The sequence below is a fragment of the Camelus bactrianus genome, chromosome 8 (genome assembly GCF_048773025.1).
Source record: "Camelus bactrianus isolate YW-2024 breed Bactrian camel chromosome 8, ASM4877302v1, whole genome shotgun sequence".
Taxonomy (NCBI): Eukaryota; Metazoa; Chordata; class Mammalia; order Artiodactyla; family Camelidae; genus Camelus; species Camelus bactrianus.
Genome location: NC_133546.1, coordinates 42,629,875 through 42,652,647, shown reverse-complemented (window position 1 = coordinate 42,652,647; position 22,773 = coordinate 42,629,875). Strand labels below are relative to the sequence as shown.

Below are 22,773 nucleotides of genomic sequence, written 5' to 3'. Positions count from 1 at the left end.
AGGAAGAAAACAGAATCCAGGAATGAAATTACCAAAGGCTGGGGAAAGAATGATGGGAAAGGAGAAAGGAGCAATGAAAAATTCCTCAGAGCTTTTAGAAGGCTGGGAATAATTTGTGTTTCAACCATAGTGGAAAGATCTTTTAGAGTACTGAGTAGAGTCCTCAGCAAGATATTGACTCAGTGGGGGTGGGTTTGGAGTGGAGAATAGCTGTAGACTGAAGGCTGCTCTAGTCCTGCCCTAAAAATACTTAAAAGCAAGATTTGAAAGGATCAAACTGATTCTAAGCAACTAAACTGCATCCATGGAGGGGGAAAAAAACTCAAAATTTAAAGAACTACAATAAAATCCAGCACCAAAACTGTAAAATTCACAATGATCAGTCTAAAAAGTTACCAGGCATGCAGAAAGAGGAGGACAATGGAGTCCATAGTCAAGAGAATCATTAGTCAATAGAAACAGATTCAGAATGATGATAGCATTAGCATACAAGCTACCATAAATGTTCAAGTGAAAGATGAAAGCATAATAATGACAAAGGGAGAAATGGAAGGTATAAAAAGGACCCAAACTGACCTTCTAGTGATGAAAAAAACAATACCTGAAATAAAAGATACACTGAAGGGGTCAAGAACAGATTAGACACTGGAGAAGAAAGAAAATTAATGAACTTGAAGATATAACTGTACAAATTATCCAAAATGAAATACAGAAAAAAAAAAAGGACTGAAATAAAAGAGCAAACATTTTGTGTTTCAATATCAAAAAGTATAATATATATGTAAGTAGCTTCCCAGAAGGAAGAGTGAGAATAATGGAAAAATATTTGAAGAAGTAATGGTCAATTTTTTTCTAATTTGATGAAAACTAAAAACTCACAGGTCCAAGTAACTTAACCCCAAGGAAAATACACATAAAAAATGCCCCCCACCTCCAAAAAGCCATGTAATTAAGTTTTCTGAAAACCAGGGATAAAGAGAGGATCTTAAAATCCAACACAGAAAAATGACACATTCATTCAGAGAAACACAAAAATAAGAATAAGAGCACTTTTCATCAAAAAATATGCAAGCAAGAAGGCAACAGAGCCACATCTTTTAAAAATGGTGAAGTAAAGACTTTTCAGCCAAAAAAAAAAAAAAAAGAGGCGAGAGAATTCAACACGGGCAGATCTCTACTATAAGACATGTTAAAGGAAGTTTTTTTTTTCAGGCAGAAAGAAAATGAAATGATAACAGATGTAAATTTGGATCTGCACAAGGAAATAAAGAGCACCCAAAATAGAAAATGTATGGGTAAATATAAAAACCTTTTTCTCATTTTTAAACTTTTATTTAATAGGTAAGTGACTACTTAAAGCAAAAATAATAATTTATGTAAAAGTATAATGTATGACAACAATAGCAAAAAGGACAGGAGAAGGAAAATGGAAGGTTACTTTTGTAAGGGTCTTATACGATTTATGAAATGACAAAATAGTATTTGAAGATAGATTGTGATGAGGTAAATATGTAATTGTAAACTTTAATCTCTAAAAGCAAAGAATAACAGAGAGCTAACATACTAGTAGAGGAGATTAAATGGAATAAATACCACTCAGTCCTAAAGAAGGCAGGAAAAGGGATAATGAATGTAAACTAAACCATATTGATATTTGCATTAATTACAAAAGGTGTAAACACTTTTAAAAGACAGATTGTGAGATTGGCTAGTAAAAAAGATGCTGTCTACATGAACCTACTTTAAATACTAAGACAAATAAAAGTATAAAAAGACAAAAATAGATATACCATGTAAACATTAATTGCAGGAAAGTTGGTGTAGCTATATTAATAATAGACAAGAAGATTTTAGAACAAAGAATACTACCAGGATATAGAGGGACATTTAATGATGATAAAGGGGTCATCCAATCTTAAATGTTTATGCAGAGCATTATAGAACATGGATCAAAAACTGATGAAATTGAAAAGAGCAGTAACTCCACATTTATAGTTGGAGAATTCAACATCTTTCAACAACTGGTAGAAGAACAACAATAAATCAGAATACTGTACATTCTTTTCAAGCACACATGGAAAAGTTGCCGAGAATAGACTGTTACAGGCAACAAAACAAAGTACACAGAGTATGCAAAGTATGTTCCACAACAGAATTAGATTAGAAATCAGAAAGGAAAATGTTTGAAGACTCTCCAACTGTTGGAATACTAAACAACACACTTTCAAGTAACTTACGAATAAAAGAAGAAAAGACAGGAGAAAATCTAAAGTATTTTGAATTGAATGTTAATGAAAACAACATATCAAATGCATGGAGTACAACTAAGTAGTGCTTAGAATTAAAGCATAAAATTATTTCATTAGAAAAGAAATGTCTAAAAAAAAAAAAAAAAAGAAATGTCTCAAGTCAGTTATCTAAGCTTTCACTAAAAAAAAAAAGAAATGTCTCAAGTCAGTTAGCTAAGCTTTCACCTTAAGAAAGAAGAACAGATGAGAAAACGAAACCTAAAGCAGAAAGAAAAAAGTAAAAAAAATCAATGAAATAAAAGATAAATAATAGAGAAAAATCAAAGAAACCAAATGCTAGTTCTTTGATAAGATCAATAAAATTGATGTACCTTTAGGTAGAATTACCAGGATAAAAAAGACCCAGGTAACTGATACCAGATTTGAGAGTGGGAACATCACTACAAATCTTAAACATTTAAAGGCTAAACAGAGTTTTTCACCAGTATGAAGTCTTCAGTCTTCTAAGGCTTCTGCCTTGAATAAATGCCTTCCCACATTCCTTACATTCCCAGGCAGGAGCTTTCTGTGAAGGGAATATCATAAACAGGACTTAGGGCAGCCCTGTGGCATCATGCTTTCATAACCATCTTCCAGGTTGACATCAGCTCATAAATTATCCATCTTTAGACATGATCATTTGAAAAGATGTCCTTTGAGGTTGCTGATTTAGCTCGCTGTAAACTCACTGTGATCTGGCTGGGTTGGTGAGGGACTCAATGCTGAGCAGGTACCATCACTACACTTTCGGAGTTCTTTCCTTTAGGGATTCAGTCGCTGCGCTTCTGGCTGGTAGTGTCATGTTATATTCCTCTTAAGAGTGTGCCTTTTTGTCCCATGCTTTGGCAGGTATCAAGCTAATACTCATCTGCACTCTGCCCAACCCATCTCTGCTGTATCCTCTGGGAATGATGTCCTCTGGTGTTGGGATGTTTATAAATTGAGTGGCTTTGTCTGTGGTAGCCAACCTTCTTCCCTACTTTCAGGACCTGAAAGGTTACCAAAGACGTGAGGGAATGTTTCATGTCTCTGATGGGCTGGACATTTCCTCCCTAGTCTTTTTTTCTATGCCCTTGGGCAAATCAGAAACCCCTGTGGCTCAGGGGAACCCAAGTGGAAAAAACATCACTTTTTCATTTCTGAAGATTTGCCAGGCACTTTATAAGTGATAGCCTTGGGAAGTGAGGTAAGGGGGTAACTTTTATGGAAAAATTTGCTTTCCTGAAATTCGCTCAATGAGTATTTATTGAACATATACCTACATGTCAGGCAGTGTTCTAGGATCTTACAACATCAGTGAACAGCAGACAAAAATTCATGGCGCTTACATTCTGGACAGTGACTCTTCTGTTGCCTTCTTAGCCTCTCTGCTTAGACTGCGTGCGTGTGTGCATGTGTGCGTGCTGTGTTGGGGGCATTGTGGTTTTACATTGCTGATTATACCGAATGGCCTCCTTGAGCCAGTCCTAAAAGAGAAGGGATCAGCTCCAAACCTCAGAGTTTGGTGAACCTACAGTGTGGTGTGTTAACTGCTTTATGATTCTAGCTATAGGCTGCAGTCACCAATTAAGGGAAACAAAGTCCCTACTTGACCCCTGTACTACCATGTTACATACAAGGAAATGGGGCCCAGAGGGAAAAATAGCCCATTGTCTTCTGTGATGCCCCCTTACAAACTGTGGGCTGAGAACTGAGGTGGTTCTTCCTGGACAAAGGGAAGGTGGATATATATTATTCTAGGTTTACAGAATGGGAAATGCTAAGTTTCTTCTTTTTGTTTTTTTAAGTGTGTGTCTATAAATGTGTGTGGTAAACACTTAAAACCACACTTCCAGATAAGATCATTTTGGCTTTAGCTTCTATCGCTAAGTGCTTGATTCTGTTTCCTAATTCACAATTTCAGGAGAAAATTTTCAGTTGTTGGGACTCATCTCATACCACCAGATAGTGGGATGTTGCTTCACCAGGAGGCTATAAGATGGTGCCCTCACCCAATCAGCTGTGGCCATGAGAGGAGGAAGTGGGACACAAGCCCAAAAAGGGCTGTTTTTCCTTCAAACTGGGGCTATGGGAGGCCTCTTCATTTTGAAGGGGCTCTGAACTGGCAGGGGTCAACTGGTCAAAATTACTCTGAACACCCAATCCATACTTCTCTATATGAAGTTCTGATATACTATGTGCAACTAAAAGAAAATAAATCCTACTTCTTTCTCCCTAGACAGAAGTTGAGAGAAGATGTGGTCCCTATCTAAGAACTGAATCAAGCTCTTATAAATGGTATATTCAAAGTTCAAGGTCATTCTGTAGTCATTAAGAGGGTCAGCAGACATGGGTCAGTAGATTCTCATTTGCTGACCATAAGAACGTGAAATACTAACTCTGCAAAGAAGTGGCCTTGTAAATTGTAGAGAAGGTAGAAGAATTTTTGTGGTTTTAGTCTGCATATATGAGAGTCTGCATCCATGCCTGCTGGAGCTACTGGAGGTCTAGCCAGGGTTGGCAGCTTGGCTGGTTTAGTTTACTTTGGGCTACGGCTGAGAATGAAGGGACAGGATGCCTCAGGAAACACTTTTAGAAAATAAAATGGTAGGCTGTTTCAGAGCTACTGCCTCCTGCTTGGCTCTGATGGAGTCCTGTGAGGGCTTAGTGTGTTTTAAGCATTGGTTCAGTCCATACTGGTTAAGGCCCTAGATACTGGATTCAGAGTCGTTAGCCCAGAAAACACATAAAGCTCGCAGAAGGTTTTGTTTGGTCAACCTAGTATTTTGCTGTTCTGATTGCTATTGTTTTAATTTTAATTAGTTACTAACTGAAAAATCAGGCCATTTCAGACCTCTCAAATTTCACGTTTCCAGCCTCTTTTGGAAATTTTGGCCCTTTAAGTCTTGTGTTCTTTCATGGTAACAATTGACTGAATACCTGCTGGCCTTCTAGATGAGCCATGGCAGGTACCCTTTTGATTTTCTCAGTCAGACCCCACCAGCTTCACTTCTTTATGATACCTTTCTGGCTCTATAGGCACTTGAGTTTGTGACTCCAGCTTTAGAGGCCAGCTGAGAGTTGGCCTGAAGGCAGACAGTCCTCTGGAGACAAGAAACAAGGGGACAATCATGCTGCCCTCGGAGGCAGGCAGCCTTATTTCCAATTCTGGCTCCTCCATTTAGCTGAATGATAGCCGGCAAGTTATTAAACCTTTCTAAATCTCCGGTTTCTCATCTGCAAGTGCTACCTCATAGAATTAGTGTGATGATCAAATGATATCTAATTTAGCTTATCTTGGAGGCTGGCACTTAGTAAGTCCTGTATAAATAGATATTAGCTATTTTCATTGACCTTCATCATTATTATTAATGTACCTGAGACATGAGGGTATGAGGGGAATGTAAAAAGTTACACATGTATGTAAGAGATTATTCCCTTAGTAATTCCTCAACATATTTTATACTCCCCCCCTTACCCCAAAATTACTCTCTTTACATATCTTCAAACCTGTTGATACGAGGGCCTGTTTTCACTTATTTTGTCTTCAGCATTATCTTTTCATGTATAATTCTTTTATTTCAGTTTCTATATTTTACTATTCTACCAGGTAGTCAAGCCTATTTTTCTTTTTCTAGACTCTATTATAGATACATAAAAATTATAAAATTTTAGAATTAATACTAGTTGTGTTGCAGGTATGTGAGAAAAAAACTTAATAACAAACTTTTGTAATTTTAAGTTGAATTGTATGATTTTGTCTTACTCTTTGCTCTAATGTCTTTCGTGATTCTTACTGAACACACAGTAACAATATCCTACAAGAACCTCCCCTCATGCAAAATTTTATTTTTCTTTCAAGGAAGTAAGGGGAAAAAGTAGGCATTTATTTGATTGAGGCATTCTTTTTTTCTTACCTAGAAACAAATTATATTACCATTTTCTGATAATTTGTTAGAAATTTACTTTATTAAATCTTGATAAACCTAAAATATTGTTGCTATACTGATAGACCAAACAAAAGTGCTAAAAGCAAATCTATCATCTAATTTTAGATTTTCTGTAAAGTAGTAAATCTTTTCAGGATAAAGAAAGTATACCAAACATATTTTGGTATAGATTGAATGTTATCTTCCCTGAAAGAAAGATGAATCTGAGAATCTAGCCACACTTTAAAAATGTGTGCCAGTGTTTATTTAGAATCCCTTCTATTTTATTAGAAACAGGAACAGTAATTTCACCAGCAGGAAGTAATACAATACAGGTAAGTTTAACGCTCCTCTGATTGTCGCCATGGCAGACATTTTGGATCCAAGGTAAGACTCCAAATAAGAAATAATAAACATCCAATCCCTGATGATTCATTTAAGTTCTGCTCAACTAGATGAAAGCTTCCACTGAGAGGAAGAGTTGCCACTCCTCCTGGCTGGCTTTGTGTTTCTTTCAGTGCTCTAAAGAACTTTGTGCTTGGGCAGCGCTGCTGTGTCAGGCTGCTGGACAGGAGTTGATGCTCACTGCGCCGCTGACCAGGGCTGCTTTACTGAAGCTCACTGGGCGCCCGTCAATCACAAAGTGACGGATGCAGCCTGTGAAGGGTTTGTCAGGGGCCAAGCGCGGTGTCAGTAGAGACTCTGAAAAAAGAAAGAAATGAAACAAAGATTGCAATTGAGGAATTCCAAGCCCAAATATTGTTTTGTGGCAAAAAAATGCAATCATAACTGCTCACATTATCAAGATGATTCACATGTGAAAGATGGAATATAGTAAAAATTTACATGTTTTTTCAGGAACATTATCTGCTTTTGAAGTAATATGAACATGTGATAACTTTAAAGTTTTGCCATGTTTTCCATGATCAAATTTCTGGGTATAATTCAGCTGTATATTTACCACTGAAATTTACCACTTACATGTAAATCTTCAGCAATTAATTTTCAGGATCTCGCTATGCTTTTTAGAGTTAATTTCACCTGGGCTTCACTTATTTTGTGTGATTTACTGAGAAAGGGGAAATTTTAACTTCCACACTCTTTTTAGACTTTGTTAATGTTTCTGTTTAATTTGTATCATTACCCTTCATCCTTAATCCTCCACATTTTTGCCAAGCTCATAAAATATAATGAGAAAATAATGAATTCAAATAAACTAAGTTTTAATTTTTCTGAGCTCAGGGCTTAAGAACTACAAATGGATAATGATAACTAGCCTAGTCTTTGTGTGGGTACAGGTGCCCTGGGACATGCCAGGGGAATTTTCTCCCCTTATCTTAATTAGAGATCTAGAAGAAGCCTTATGCTTATTAATTGCACAGACACAATTAAATGTGTTGAGATGATAGAAGCAATATAATTTAAAGCAATTTAGAGAGCTTAGAAATATCATGAAATTAAAATCCATTTAGTCAAAGCTTATTATTATGTACAAAACAGCTATGTGAGTAATAGCAGATAAAAGATGGAAAATACTTAGAAGTCAGTAACTCAGGAAGGAACATAAAACAGGGCAGCAAATTAAATACCATCAAGCAGCTATAATAAATTTTCTAAGCAATGTAGATTAAGAATATGCAGAAGCTTTGTATTGAAAATAAATCACGGAAATAGCATTTCATATTTAGAATGATAATTATCAAATTTTAGATTTAGAAGGGGCCTGAGATCAATTTCCTTTGTCTCTAGTTTAGTATGACTATACATATTCTTCAAGCCTACTCAGGTTATTCATCATCAGAATAAAGATGAATGAACAAGAAAGAATATAAGGGGTAGAAACATCTATTTCTTCTGTTCATTTTGCATACTAGTTTTAGAACATGGATTTTGATTCTGCCCAAGCTCACCACCCTTTGGTGTGAACATTCCTCAGGTTGAAAGCCTGACTATACACAGAGTAATCAGGATTTTCAGTAGAGGAATGAATAGTCATTAACTCAAAAAATTCTTTAACTTCTAACTTTGACTTTTAAATGATAATACAGTAAGGTTTAGTTTTTTGGTGTATATATAGTTCATTAAATTTTAATGCATTAACTTTTTATATTGATAGAAATAATGTGTTACCAGGGTTCTGCCTGGTATAAGAGAACTGGACGGCATTCCAAGAGGCTTCAGCACACATAGGAGTTTTATTTATGCCTAATTTCCTTTAGTTATTCTTTTTCATGCCCCAGTTTCTGATGTGATTTTAGTGGAATTAATCTTGAGCAGCTCAAATGATGTAATTAATGACATTCGGCTTAAATCATAATTGCTTTTGTTCTAGGCTTGCTGGCATGATTCCTGGATGGAATTAAAAGCTGCAGTGCTGCAGTGGGCTGGTGGGTAGGCCCCTTTGGTCTTGCTAGTTCCTGTGTGCTGGCTCATTAGCTAATATTTGCTATTCATTATATGTCTCAGGCAGGCTGAATTCGGCTTCAGGTATATCTTGCCCACCCAGTTTGTGGAGCTTAGCAACTCTCGCAGTGAGAGATGATGGCAGTGTGTAACGCAGGGATGAAACACTGAAAACAAACACAAATCAGGGAGACAAATATTTGAAAGACATAGTAAGCACTGTCAGTGCAAAAAACAAATACTGTAACTTCCTGAAGGGAGGGCCATGCTTGTTTTGTCCATCTCCTGGAGCCTAGAACAGCACTTAAAGAGACAGACACTCAGTACCTATTTGTTGTGTGTTAAAGTCATAATCTCTGGCAGCAAGGAGTGTGCTATTTAGCTTCAGCAAGTGGTATGCGTAGTGCATTCTAGGAGAAGAGGGGGCATGTAAGAAGTCTGAGTTGGAGCCTCAAGGTCAGTAGGAGTTAAGTTAGGGGTGAAGCAGGAGATGTTGTTCCTTGACAAGGTACTAGGGAGATCAAGGAAGAACATTTTCCAGAAATTGAGACCCTGTGCACTTGTGCAAAGGCCTGAAGCAAAAAGACCATCACTGACCACTCAGAGAACTGCAAGTCCCAGAAGGTAAGGGGAGAACCTACAGGCAGAGGCAAGGATCATTCAGATGGTCAGGACCTTGCATACTATGCTGAATCTGATCCTGTAGGCCTTTGAGAAACTGCAATATTTTAAACTACGTTGTGATGTCCAGGAAGAAAGCAATGTGCGGAAGTGGAAGAATGGATGGGACACATCTTCCGCTCTGTACCTGCATGAAGTGCAATGTGGTCTTTGTCAGTATCCCTTTCAGAAGCAAAGCCAGGAGCAGGAAGGGAAGACTAAGGAATGGAGATGGGATTAGACGGTGGAAGTAAAGGAGAGGAAGGGTTGCTTTTTGAGGGTTTCAAATATTCCATCAGTGAGTTTCTGCTATTGTCTATAGTAGTGTTTGAAAACTTTGTGTTACAAAGCAGTAAAGTGCTTAATTGCCACTTTTTTGCCAGTACTCAAGATCAGATGCTTAATCTTTCTCGCTCTCTTAATTAAAGCATTATTTGCCTTTACACAGGTCAGTCTAAAATAGTCAAGTTGGTTTTAACATGGTTAAAAACCACGCTAAGTTTTTCCTTACAATCCCCACCACATTCCAGATGTTAAAAGCTTGATTTTCCTTCTCTCTAGATTTAACATTTGGTTTTTCCAAGTAAATGAAGTGTGTGAAACAAACACTTCCAACATAAGGTCATGGACCTACTTTAGAGGTTTAAAATGATTGTGGGGGGTCCACAAGTGTCGTCCTATCACCATCCTGGATTATACACCATTCTGAGCAGATGACAGCTGTGATGTTACTGATGATATTTACATACTGCAGCTGGGAACCTCTCTTAGGGAATGTCACTATGTAGAAACAACAGAACTTATGGTCTGCAGCTGTTTTCACACTTCAGCCTAGTCCTGGATGGGAAGAACTGTGTATTCTCTCTTAGAATGGAAGGGGACCAATTATCAGCAAACTTTTAGTTCTCCAAGGTTCTCAGACCCTGGAGCAGTATTAGTAAATGACTTTTCTTAGTGTTAGAGATAGAACAGAGTAGGTGTTTCATTGAGTGTGTGTGAGAGGAGGATATGTAAAGGGAAGAGAGAGAAATAATTACGCACATATGGCAGAGGGAGAGTAGTATCTGGTGGTTAGAATGCTGGGTGTAGTTATCTGTTACTTTGTTCTGATCCTTGGATAAGGATTCATAATTGTCAGTATACTTTTTCCTATGAAAGGATATTGTATATAAAATCCTTTGAGTTATTAGGTGAGTTATGAAAACACACAGTTCAACACTATAATAATTATGAGAACTTACTGTTTTTTTGGATTCGGAAACTTGTTGCTTTTAAATAGCTCTTACCTGGAACACCTCCAACAAACACAGGCTCCCTGTGATCAACCGGTTTTGGATTCAGGGGTCCAACCACATGGTTCACTTCAGAGTCTACATCCAACTGAACCACATTTGAATCTCTAATAACTGAAATACAGGGAAAAGAATGGTCATAAGTAGCACTGGAATGATTAATTTTCACATGAAAGGGAATAATTTAGTACAGTTACAGTGGTTTTATCTATTTCAGAATAAACCCCATATTTTCTTCTGGTCATTGAAAACAGCATTGTCTAACCAAGCAATCACTGTAACATTTTCCTTTGAAATGCAGAATATTTAAGATACTCTTACCACTACTTTTTTGCTCCATAAGTTATGCATTATTTAAACAACTTTCTAAGACTACTTTGACAGCACTCATATTTTCAAATCACATGTGGATTTAATATACACATTTTAGGACAGTAACGTGATTTTCTCGGCCACTTTTAAACTGTCATCTATCACCTATTCTGTCATATAAGTTATAGTGTAAGTTCTGCCAAATCCTCATTCCACAGGTGGGTGTGTAGTAGGCTCACTTTATAAATGAAACCCAGGACACTTAGCTTTTCTCACCTGTAATTCTATGCCACCTGCCATCACAGAGACTCTGCTTGGGTGTTACTGAGGTGGAAAAGTCTCTGATGCCATTGTTGACTTTTACTATGACCTGCAAAAGACAGGGCATGGTATAGAATTTAATTTCATGTCTCCTCATTGTGATAAAACTAAATCTTAAAAATTCACCACAGGGAAAGTACTTTAACATCCCCACATGATTAGCTCTGCGATTTGAACGCAAGGGGTCACTCTTCAGTAGGCTAGAGCAGTTTAAACTGCACCTCGGAGAGAGAACACAATGACACAGGAGAGAAGAGAGAGAAGAGGAACAGTAAGATGACAGAATTAATTCCTTAATTTTAAAGATAGAATGTGTTACACAAAGCAGGTTAAGACACTGATGAAGAGCATGGATGCTGGAGCTATACTGCCCAGGTTCACGTCTCAGTGCTCCTACTTACCTCACTCTGTGCCATGTTTTCTCATTTGTAGAACAAGAATGATGATTAGAATACCTACTCCACTAAGCTACTAGGGGGATTAAACGAGTTAATCCATATAAAGCATTTAGAACAGTATCTGACACACAGTAAGCACCATATAAGGATTTGTTTTATTACTGTATGGTTTAATAGAATATACTGGAACTCAAATAAAAAGCAGTTATATTAAGTTAAGGACATCACTGAAAATATGCTACTTTTCCCTTCATATTCATTTGAATACTTTCATGAAAGTCCTTTAGTAGTATTATTTAAGGAGGCAAGTGGTATTTAATTACAACAATTTTTAAATTTTTAGCAGCTGAAAATATGTGTATTTAAAAATATATATTATATACATATACAAAGTATATATGTATATAATATATATTATTTAATTATTATACAGTATTATATAAATATACACATACAGGTAGACATCTGGTATGCATACATATTATAGATGGATAAAAAGATGTTTTAGTGTTTTTTATCTTTTTTCTTTTTTTAAACATTTTTTGAGTTATAGTCATTTTACAATGTTGTGTCAAATTCCAGTGTAGAGTACAATTTTTCAGTTATACATGAACATACATACATTCATTGTCACATTTCTTTTCGCTGTTGTTTTAGTGTTTATTGATAGCTGAATGTTTGCTGCTCCTATTTTATTGCTGAAAAGTTCTCTTCCGATTTTTTTAATTATTAATGATTTTTTTTTAAGCTTTGCCACAATTTCATGGCTCTTTGCTCTAATCAAATCAATTCCCAATATATGAATCTGAATCCAAATATCACCTGCATTTAAATTTCATGTTATGGGGGGGGTAGGTATAACTCAGTGGTAGAATGCATGCTTAGCATGCATGAGGTCCTGGGTTCAATCCCCAGTACCTCCATCAAAATAAATAAAGTTTCCTATGTATTTAAAAATAAATAAATTTCATGTCATAGCTTCTCCGTTCTTTGTTTTTGCCCCAGTTAGGAAAGACTGATGAAATAATTCTGTGAACTAATATCTGCTTCAGATTTAGAATCCAAAATCAGAGGAGACAGACTGTTAATACAATCTTTAACACACTACCTGCCCATTTTTCATGTGAACATTTAGGTATTCCCCGTTGACACTGTGGCCATGAACAAGGGTTCCAGAACTGCTTCTGGGACGCACTTCAAATGCAATCTCAAATTTCAATCCAATATTGAAAGATTCATCTGTGGAGAGAAAGACTATTAGTCTTAAGAATAGCAACCTAAATTTTGTAACTCCAGTGTGATTTCATTATTGTATATTTTTGTATCTGTTTTTGAAAGTTTGATGCATTTTTCAATAGGTAAGTAGAAAGTGTCATTTTTCATGTCAAACACACTATGGAAAGCTCTGTGGAGGCCTGGGATTACAGCATACCACTCCTGTTGTGCGGCGTGTGGTGGGAACAGCATGCTGAAAATACAGTGTGGCTATGGGAGCTCAGGTGAGGAGAAATTGATTCCAGTTAGCATGACCATTTAATATTTCAAAAGTGAGAAGAAGGAAAGAGAAAACTTGGAAAAGGAGGTAGTTTGAACACAAGTAACAAGGCTGGAATATTTGGAGAGCGCTGCAGAGGCCAGCGTGGTGGACGGTACCCTGCAAGGGTGGAGGGAGGCATGGTTGGGTGGGGAAAGCAGGTGGGAGTCACACTGGGAAGGGCTCTTGTGCTCCAGTATGGGAAGCTGAATTTACTTTGCAGTCATTGAGCAAGAAAGCTGACTTGATCAGATCTGTGTTTAAAATAATTCTTAAAAGATAACTGGTGCCAGTGTTACAGAGAATTTGGGAGGAAAAAGAAAGTGAGAGTAGCAAAAGCAGTTAGGAGCTGTGATCGCAGTGATGCCAGAAAATGAATTCTTCTTAAGAATAGCTGTGTTCACTCCAAGAGACTCGCTGCAAACCAGGGCATCTTAATAATGTTCACCTGATGTATCTCCTTATAAATCACTTTTAAATTTCTCCTGCTATTAATTAATGTTTATGGAAAACATAAACTGTTCAGGTTGTTATGCTTTGCAAGCTGTCTAAGACTTTGAGTTCTTATCACTGAAGTTCAATAAAGGGCTGAGAAATGTGCCTGTAGGTATTTTAGTTGGGACAAAGAAGGAGAAAGGAAAGTAAAATCATTAGCTAGACAAAGAGAGGAAACACAGCCTCTGGTTATTCTGCTGGGCATGGGGGTGGTATAAGAAGGTGTACTTGGCTACACTGTAATGTCTTTATTCAGGGGATGTTGAGGGCAGGGAGCAGTGGTTTTGTACCCTTCTCCCATCTTCCTTCCCAGCACCTATCCTGCTGCCTTCCTCATAAATGGTTGCTCTATACAATGCTGCTGGAATGGACTGGATGGTGACTGTGTGGAGTCTGTTAGGATTTCCCTGGCATAGGGACTATCATACCAGAGGTATACAATAAAATTTTTGTTGAGTGAGTGAGAGAGTAATACTTGAGGAGAATAAAAATTCAGAAATAGTGCTGTCTGCTGGCATTGCTGGCAAGGGGCGGAAGTGGAACTTCCCTTAGTAGGGACAATGGGTGACGCTTAGAGGGAGCAGAGAAAGACTTAGAGAGTGAGGTGGCCAAGAGCCAACACAGATTAGACCATAGTACAGCATAGGAGATTCTAAAGTGGCCAAGGTGATCTGCATCCAGAGGCTTGGCAGCTGTGGAGAAGCTCTAGCTGGGAAAGCAAACGGGTGGGCATGGTACCGGTATCTAGTTTGGAGTGGTGGAAGGGGAGAAAGGTGGTCCTTATGGAAAGAGGGCACGTTCTAGGGCTGAGTAAGTTTGGCACTGTGGTTTTTAACTTTGGGCCTAATATCCCTGTTGGCCACCTCCAGGAAAGCAGTATTTCATGATTCATGTTTTAACATATGTAATTGTTACCTAGGACCACATATCCTCCTTCTGTTGAAAAGTATGTTCCTGCTTCCATTGGACCTTCAAAACAAGGAGTCACACTGAATGTCTGAGAAGCGGAGGTGATGGAGGCCCCATTGAGCTGGAGACTGCTGAGACAGCCACTGAAACTGTAGACTGAGTTTATCTGAGAGAAGAAGACATTTCTTAAAATCCATTTCTCAACACCCACAGATGCACCAAAGGGAAACAAAATGAAGGGATTTGAGTCCTGAGAGAAATCAAGTAATTTCTCGTTTTAATTATCTTAGCTGTCTGAATGATCAACAGTTTCCCAGGTAGTTGTTTTTAACTATTTTTCTGAAGCTGGAATTTTGTATTTGATGATGTCAACCTTCAGTAATTAAGTTATGAAAATGTTTACATTTTTCATCACAAGATAAATTGCAGCTGTGGTTTTCCAATGTAGTATTAGAAACGTCCTAGTTTATTTTTCTTCTAGAATGACAGCTGTGCCCTACTTCACCTAATGCTGATGAGGGCTAGCAAAGTTCTTAACTGTTAAGTCTACCATGGTTAAATGAACAGCAGAAAGCTTGCTTCATTAGCTGTTTTGTGGCTGAGCATTTATCATACCACAGGACGTGCAGCATGGGCCACTTTGGACAACTGATTTCATACTGCTTTGGAAATCTTTCTTTTAAAGAGCTTATCATGGAATTGAGGCTTCTTACCTAAAATCTCATTAAACAAGAATATTTTCCTCTTTTTTGCTTTATTCACATATATTAGTGGGTCTTAGAAGTATATTAATTCTTTGTGTTAAAGTCAAATCTATATCTACATTAAGATAAATTTAGTCCTTTGATGCATTCCTTTATTGCTAAGTATTTTTTAAAGGTACAATATTTTAAACTTTTAAATTACAAAAAGAACTTTTTTTTAAAAACTATATCCTCACTTCTCCCCAGGGGTAACCATATTTTTTCCTTGCACATTTACAAATTGTGCGTATGTGTAAGAAATGAAAATGAGATCATAGTTTACATAATAGCCTGAAAGTCTTTTTTTTTCCACTCAATAATATGTAATGGAAAGACATGCTTTCTTTTGGGGGCTTTTGTTTTCACACTAGAAGTATGGGTACCTGCTGAACAAATGAGTATCTCCTTGATATGTAACTTTTCATGACAGTTTATACCTCTGAAATGTTTTTCATTTCACCCCTCCTTAGAATCAATCAAAAGATCGCTCTGGGCTTTGGAATGCCACAGGGCAGACAGACAACTGCAGGACAATACTCATTTTGATATCCCATCTCCAGTCAAACTACTTTTTGCTTTTGCCAGTTTTAACATTTTACTTTTGCCAGTTTTCTAATTGTAAAATGAGGACTGGATTAAATGATCTTCCAGCTCTAAAGGTCAGTGGCTCTACTTGATCACTCCTGGTTTACCTGGACATTTTTCGCAGCCCTTCCAGGAGCCACACCTCCCAAATAAATAGGACCCTTGATTTTCCAGGCAGCTCCAGTAGGAGGAAGACTTTCTTCTAGGACTCGAAGACCATCAATTATCAGTCGGCCGCTGCTCTTTTCCCGAATAAATATCACCTGGATGGAGAGAACAAAAATAGTGCATCTCTAGTACATCCCCAAATTAGGGGGAAGGTTGTGTTGCCTCTCCTCCTAACTTTGCTATAGCAATGTTACAGAAGTTTTTTAAAAAGTGGTCCTTTCTCTGAAGGTCAAGAGTTTGTCTCTTTAAAGCTTGATTTAAAGTTACAGACTTAAAGTTCTGAATACAACTTGTATTCAGCAGAGTTCTCTATGAAGCTCTCCCCAGCTGGCCAGCCCACATGCCCTCTCTCCTAAATTTATCACAATTAATTGTAATGCAGCTGACATTGCATACTCTTTTCATTACATACACACTGATTTGCTTCAATATTTAGGCAGTTCTCTCTGTTATATTCTGTCTTCTTAACAGATTTATTCTTTGTACATTCCATACTTTAGTCCATAAAAGACATGCAGCAATCATTGAAAATTTAGACATTATAGGCAATGGGGAAAAAGATTCAGTCAAGTGAAAAGTCCTTATAAACCAAACCAGTTCATGCTGGCCATTGATCATTTGTTTAAAATAATTGCACTAGAAAAAGCTGATCTGTCAAAAAAAATACTCAGACTATATCTCTTAAGATAATATGCTTCAACATTTTTATAATGAATTAAAGTTTTTGAAATTGAACTCTGAACATATAGTAACAGAATTTTTTAAATGGATGTTTCTGGAGAAACCATTAGTGTGGTATTAGTTCATTTGACAATGGTGGACATTTGCTGGTAATAATATTCTCTGCCTTCAACTTACATCATGCCACAATCCATCATTGTATTTCTCTTGGCTTCTAATCTTCAGTTTCTTATGGCCAACATTAAACATGAAAACCAAGCGGCCGTGGGCTAAGAATAGAGTCATGAAGTCATTCTCTTCTTGATCTGAGACATAGAAAATCATCCCATGGGAGGAGCGTGTTTTCAGACGAATGGAAAACTGAGATCTGGTAAATGAGAAGAAAAAGCTTACTACCTCAAATGAGGCTGAGGGTGATCTCTAACTTCCCAAGCAAAAGAGTGTGTGGAAAAATAAATAAGTAGCCATCCTATCTAATCCCAAGCACCATTACTTGTAATTCTCCCTTAGTATTATTAGTGAATATTGGGTAAGCACTGCTAGTTCTCTACTTTCTCATACAACAGAGATACATCCCATGTTTATGAAAGTGTTGTTTCAGTTAAGGATCGTATCATGTCTTGCTTTGAAAATACGGTTGCAGTTAGTTTAGTAAAAATCTTTACGTTAAGAAAGTTTCATGTGGACAAAATACGAGTAAGTAATTAATATGCATATATCAGTTTGCATAGAAAAATATGATTTGTGTACTATCTAAAATACAGATTCAATTTTCTCCTAGTAGAAATTAATCAATGGATATCACATGCTAAACACAACTACAATGTGTAGAAATTAAATAAAAATTTCTAGCAATTTAGCTCCAGGCCACAGATAAGATACATTTATTAGGCTAATTTCCAGTTTGATTAATTCTAAATTTTTCCTGGAGAACACAAAATACTGCTTCTGCCTATGAGGTAAATAGCAAATCAGAAGGTGTTAGGGGTTTCTTTTTGAATGGCCTGCCTGTGTAAATGTTTGAAAGAGCTATGTAAGACCTATGTAAGAATGCTGGGGTTCTAACACTTTAAAAAGAAATCTTCAATAATACTAAGTAATCTGGAGATTTGTGAAATACCAGGAAGAGGTGATAGACAGACTTTAGAGATAACTTGAGGGCCAGTAGAGCTATAAGCACACTTGTATTTTCACTGTCTTTCCTTATTAACCTTCCAGCAGTTCAGATACATTCCCACTTACCACAATCTGAAAGCAATTTGTATGGGGGAGGGAAGGTGACAGCAAGGTTATATGATGAGTCATTCATTTGAAACCTACCCCATCTTCCTTTCTTTGTCTTTTCTTTTTGATAAAATACAGCAAACTCCTAGGAGAATGCTGTTTTATGCACCTTACTTTTGGCAAGAAAGTCACAGAGACCATTATTTATTGGACAGTATGAATCGTGTACTACTTAGTATTTGCTTTGATGATAAAAGAATACAATTAAGGTGGCACAGAAAGATTACAGAGAAAAGATGACATATGGCAAAGAAGGATGAAGCCCAGCCACGGCATTAAATTTCTGAAAGGATAGTGTGTTACTTTACTTTTCACCAAAATCTCCTTTTAAGTGTTCAAATTCTTGGCGGCTGTTGGCTGTTCCTCCATACTGGTAGGCATGCTCTATTGCTCTAGGGCTGTTGGAAAGGTGGCAATGAGAATCTCTTGGAACATTCCTCTCTAGGAATTTCAGGCCAGCAGGATCCCATGAAGGAGCATCTTTACTTTTCTCTCCCTATCAGAATACGAAATGAATCATGTAAGTGATAAAACTGATATATTAGTAGCAAAAATTCATTTTTGATTTTCTTAATCACTAATAATAATAATAATAAATTAAGAGGATAGTATTTGTGCATTTTCCATTCATGAAGTATTAGGCCTCTCTCTTCCCACCCTCTGCCACTGAAAGGGAGCAGGACCCTGTGAAGCTCCCACCCACCCGTGCCTCTTATTTATAGAAAAGCTGAAGCCTCCAGGCCTCCCTAAATCTTAGAAGAGTGGTCTCGTGCAGTTGATTAAGGCTAGTCTCCAGGCTTTGGGGAACGGCAGTGCCTCTGACCACGTATCTCAACGATTAACTGAGATTACTCCCCCATTTCCCTTTAAAACTTGGCTGAACAGAATCTTAGGAGATGGTTTTTTGGGGGGGATGCTGGGTCCACCAGATCGTAGCCATTCTGGTTAAAAGCAACTTTCCTTCTTGTTACCAAGGCTGCTGCCCCCAGGATCATACACCTGCCCCTCCCTCGACTAGAAACCGATTACTATTATCTAAGTCTCAGGAGGCAGCTACTGAGAAGAAACAAGAACTGGTTAGAAACCACAGAGTCCAAGAGGATGAGGGATTTGACTTCCAGTGGACTTTGAGCCTCATTATACACTCACTGTAATGTATTAACACACTAAATGACACACCCACCAGGGCCATGACAGTTGACGATTGCCATGACAACAACCGGAAAAGCCCACATAAGGACTGAAAAACTCAAACAAGGACTGATTGGCTCTATCACACCCGGAAGGAGGACTTGATGGCAGAAGTCTCTCATAAAAGTCCGCGTGGCCAGACCTGGGCAGGAGTTTTCTCTACTGGCCACTCGGGCACCTCTTCCTCTCTGGAGTGATTTTCTTTCCTTCTTCCTGTTCTAGCACTTTCTTTCCTTCGTTTTCCTTTTTTTGAGAAATAAAAGCAGTTTCACTCTGTCCCTCTGCCTCAGCTGTGAATTCTTTTCAGCCAGTAGGCAAGGACCCATATTTTGATGGGCCTCCTAATTTGGGGGTCTCACTACCGGCTAACACCACCACTGGCAAACATTAGCAGTGGCTGCAGCAGTAACAGCAGCAACAAACAACAACAGAAGATGTTAACAAACCCGAAATTCTAGTCTGTGACAGTAAAGCAGAGTCGAACTGAAGCTCTAGAGATAAGTGCTCTGCCATTGAAATTAAATGCACATCTTAACCAATGGTAAAAAATGAAAAAGTTGGCAATAAAATAACCTTCAGAGACTCAATCAACTAATAAGTTCCTCATACCATAGGCAACAATATCACTTTACTATACATATTATTTACACATGACGTATAAAAAGTTCACACCCTTAGGAACATCTTCAAAATATTTAAGAATATTTTTGGTGATAAGATCTGTAGCAAACTTTTATGTGACAGGATACAGAAGGATTTTTAAAAATTATCTTGTGCTCTTAAAATTGTATTACTCATTTTAAAATTTAGAGTTGTGAAACTAAAGACTAATATTTAATGGTTATTTAATCAATTTCTGAAGCGAAAGTAAGTGCAAGTAAATCTGAGCATTCAGTCATTTGCTCATTGACTGAAGCAAATTTTATTGAGCACTTAGTAGGTAGGAGTGAAGGGGGAAGAAATCAGTGTTTCTGCGTGCCTTCTATGGGCAATGTGTGGTGGGGAATAGAAAGTTGAGTGAGAAATGATTCTTGTTTTTTAAGAAACTGAAAACTGATTTGGAGGAGTAGGTTTCTGCACAGCAAACTGGAAGACAGGTTGTTGCCAGACAGAAAGGACCTTAGATGATTTGGTAGAGGATGGGGTTTATTTTTTAGGTGATGAGGAGCCATACAATTTTGAAAAGCAGGGAGTGCCCTGCTCTGACCCACTTAGGAAGAAAGCTTGCCACAATGCTAGGGCAGAGAGAGAGGAAATATTTGGAGGTAGGGAGAGCTGGAGAACACAGCAGGAGTCAGGATGAGATACAGAATTAGAGGGGAAAGGACAATTTCTTGTTCAGGATTATTGAATGAACACACATACTTAATTTTCTCCTTCCCTAATTCTCACTGAAGTGTCCGAAGAACTATACACATAAAAATAAATCCACAGTAGTCCTGAAAATCTAGGAGGGTTTTTACTAGCAGAACAAAGCAGTGTGGAATTTCCAGAAGATAATAATACAGATTGATAATAAACTTTAATCTCATACGGGCAAAAGATAAGACCTCCATAAAAATCAGTGTTCCAGGCAAATACAAGAATTACCCTCCAAATCCAAGTACAGTGGGCAGAGGGCAGACCAGCTCTGCCAGGGCTCTGCTCTCAGGGCAGCGGCTCCCACAGTCGGGTTCTGGCAGTGGAGACTCTCTCACTGGTGGTTAGATTGGAGAAAGTGAAGTGGTGCGCAGAGACTCACTCATTCTAAACAAAAGTCCACCTGGTTCTACCATCGCTTCTTCCCTTCCTCACATAGCTGTCAGGACTAGAACCTGATTCGTTGCTACAGAAGTAAGGTTTCTCTCCTGAATGGAAGAAATACACCCAGTCACCAATGTGTTTTTGGCCCAGGCTCTCACCTATAAATAATGGCCATAGCTTTATGGATGGGCAGAATGGGTTGGAGTGGGGATTTGGGGAGACTCTTTTCCTTTAACATATCTTAGGAAATTTCCGCTGACTCCACACTGTATTCCAACGTTAGTGGAGTAACAGGCCTTATAACGGGAGATGTGATCACCTTTGTCTCATTGAGGGACAAAGCTGGAAATGCTTTGCATGTGGCCTGGAGGGTGGGGGTGAGAGATTGGTGGGGTTAGGGGACTTTCCCCAACTCTGGCTGTTCCTCATTCTCTCCATTCCTATGGAGAGGCTCTCACTTTTTCTCAACTAGTGCATCCATTTAGCTGTGAGAGGAGAGCAACAGTGAGTTAGACTACAGGGGCTCAGCAAAGTATGGCTTGTTGGACCACGAGTCTCAATTTACCAGCCCTGCCTTTCTCTGCTTCAATGTGGGAATATACGGACTAGGACCTGTCTCTTGTCTGCTGCAAAAATTAATAAAATTTACATATGGCAACCAAATACTCTAAATCCTCTGTGAATATATGCTCTGAATGACAACAAGAATGAAAAGTTATAATTTAATCAATTACTTTGCTACCATATAACACAGAGACTCAGTTTACTATACTAAAATGGGTATGTGTGTGGGGATTCCCACTGAACCCCACTAGACTTTGATTTTACCACTGTAATTTTTTTTTTCTCTGAGGGTCTGTTAGTTGCAAACCAACTGGTGGTACCAATTTCAATTTAGCAAGGTTCTTTTGTTTCAGATTACAGCCAGACTGAGCTACTAAAGACAAAGAGGGTAATGTGTTATATGTTATAAGGATACAGGAGTATCTTCCACAATCCAAGAGAAGATAATACAGTGAGGTCCTACCAGGGGCAAGAATCAGAAATTGGAAGGCTGGGAAGAATCAAGGGACTCCTTTTCTGGATGTTTCTGGTATCTTAGCTTTGTTTTTCAAAGAGTGTTTGCTTTCATTCTTTTCTCTGCAGAACAGCTTTCTGCCTTTTTTCTCTTTCTATGAAACAGCTTTCTTTCTCTGTGCATGATTAACATAGAGCTCTTAGGTTTACATGTTTCCTATTCAAGGACTGGCTTAGACTCTGGGTTCTAAGTATCCAAGGAAGAGAACTTGAAAGTCCGGCTTAGTTCACATCATTTGCCCTGGTCCAATCATCTATATCCAGGCAGATGAGGTCACATACCTAAAATATGAGGCCTGCCTGGTGGGCAAGGAATCAGTTCTCAGAGAAGGGAGTGATTGGCTAGATACTCTAGAATGGTGTCTGTTACAATGTATCAAATGTTCATTATCACATTAAATACCAAATAAGAAACTACTTTCCCAAATAAATTCATAAACATAAAAATTATGAAAAATTTTCAGGTTGGAACATAGGTGGTAAGACAGGTATTCTTATATACTCATGGGAGAATATCACTTGATGCTACCTTTTTGGAAAGTAATTTGCTTTGATCCTCTAGGACTATATCCTAAAGATGAATCAGCAATATGATCAAATATTAATGTATAATGATTTTCACCCATAAAAGGGAGAAAACTGGAAACAACTGAAAGACTATTAATGGTTAAATGAATTATAATAAATGCTACTGTAAAAATAAATTATTATAAGTTCAAATTGCTATAATTCAGCATTGATAAAAATTTAAACTAAAGGTCAGAAGTTTTTCTTTGTAGCT

The 22,773-nt window shown here is 37.7% G+C and overlaps 1 protein-coding gene across 2 annotated transcripts in view; it reads right to left on the bottom strand.

Moving 5' to 3' along the window:
• Window positions 1–6,438: 6,438 nt before the first annotated feature.
• The window catches only part of LAMA4 (laminin subunit alpha 4), a 163,811-nt gene continuing 147,476 nt past the window's right edge, over window positions 6,439–22,773 (bottom strand). For both annotated transcript variants that reach the window (XM_074368470.1, XM_045524527.2), the window contains 8 exons: window positions 18,290–18,477; window positions 16,875–17,064; window positions 15,956–16,111; window positions 14,527–14,686; window positions 12,691–12,821; window positions 11,140–11,233; window positions 10,546–10,665; window positions 6,439–6,898 (listed from right to left, as the gene is read on the bottom strand). In XM_074368470.1, coding sequence (XP_074224571.1) covers window positions 6,753–6,898; window positions 10,546–10,665; window positions 11,140–11,233; window positions 12,691–12,821; window positions 14,527–14,686; window positions 15,956–16,111; window positions 16,875–17,064; window positions 18,290–18,477 — 1,185 coding nt within the window. In that variant the 3' untranslated portion in view covers window positions 6,439–6,752. The remainder of the gene's footprint in view (window positions 6,899–10,545; window positions 10,666–11,139; window positions 11,234–12,690; window positions 12,822–14,526; window positions 14,687–15,955; window positions 16,112–16,874; window positions 17,065–18,289; window positions 18,478–22,773) is intronic.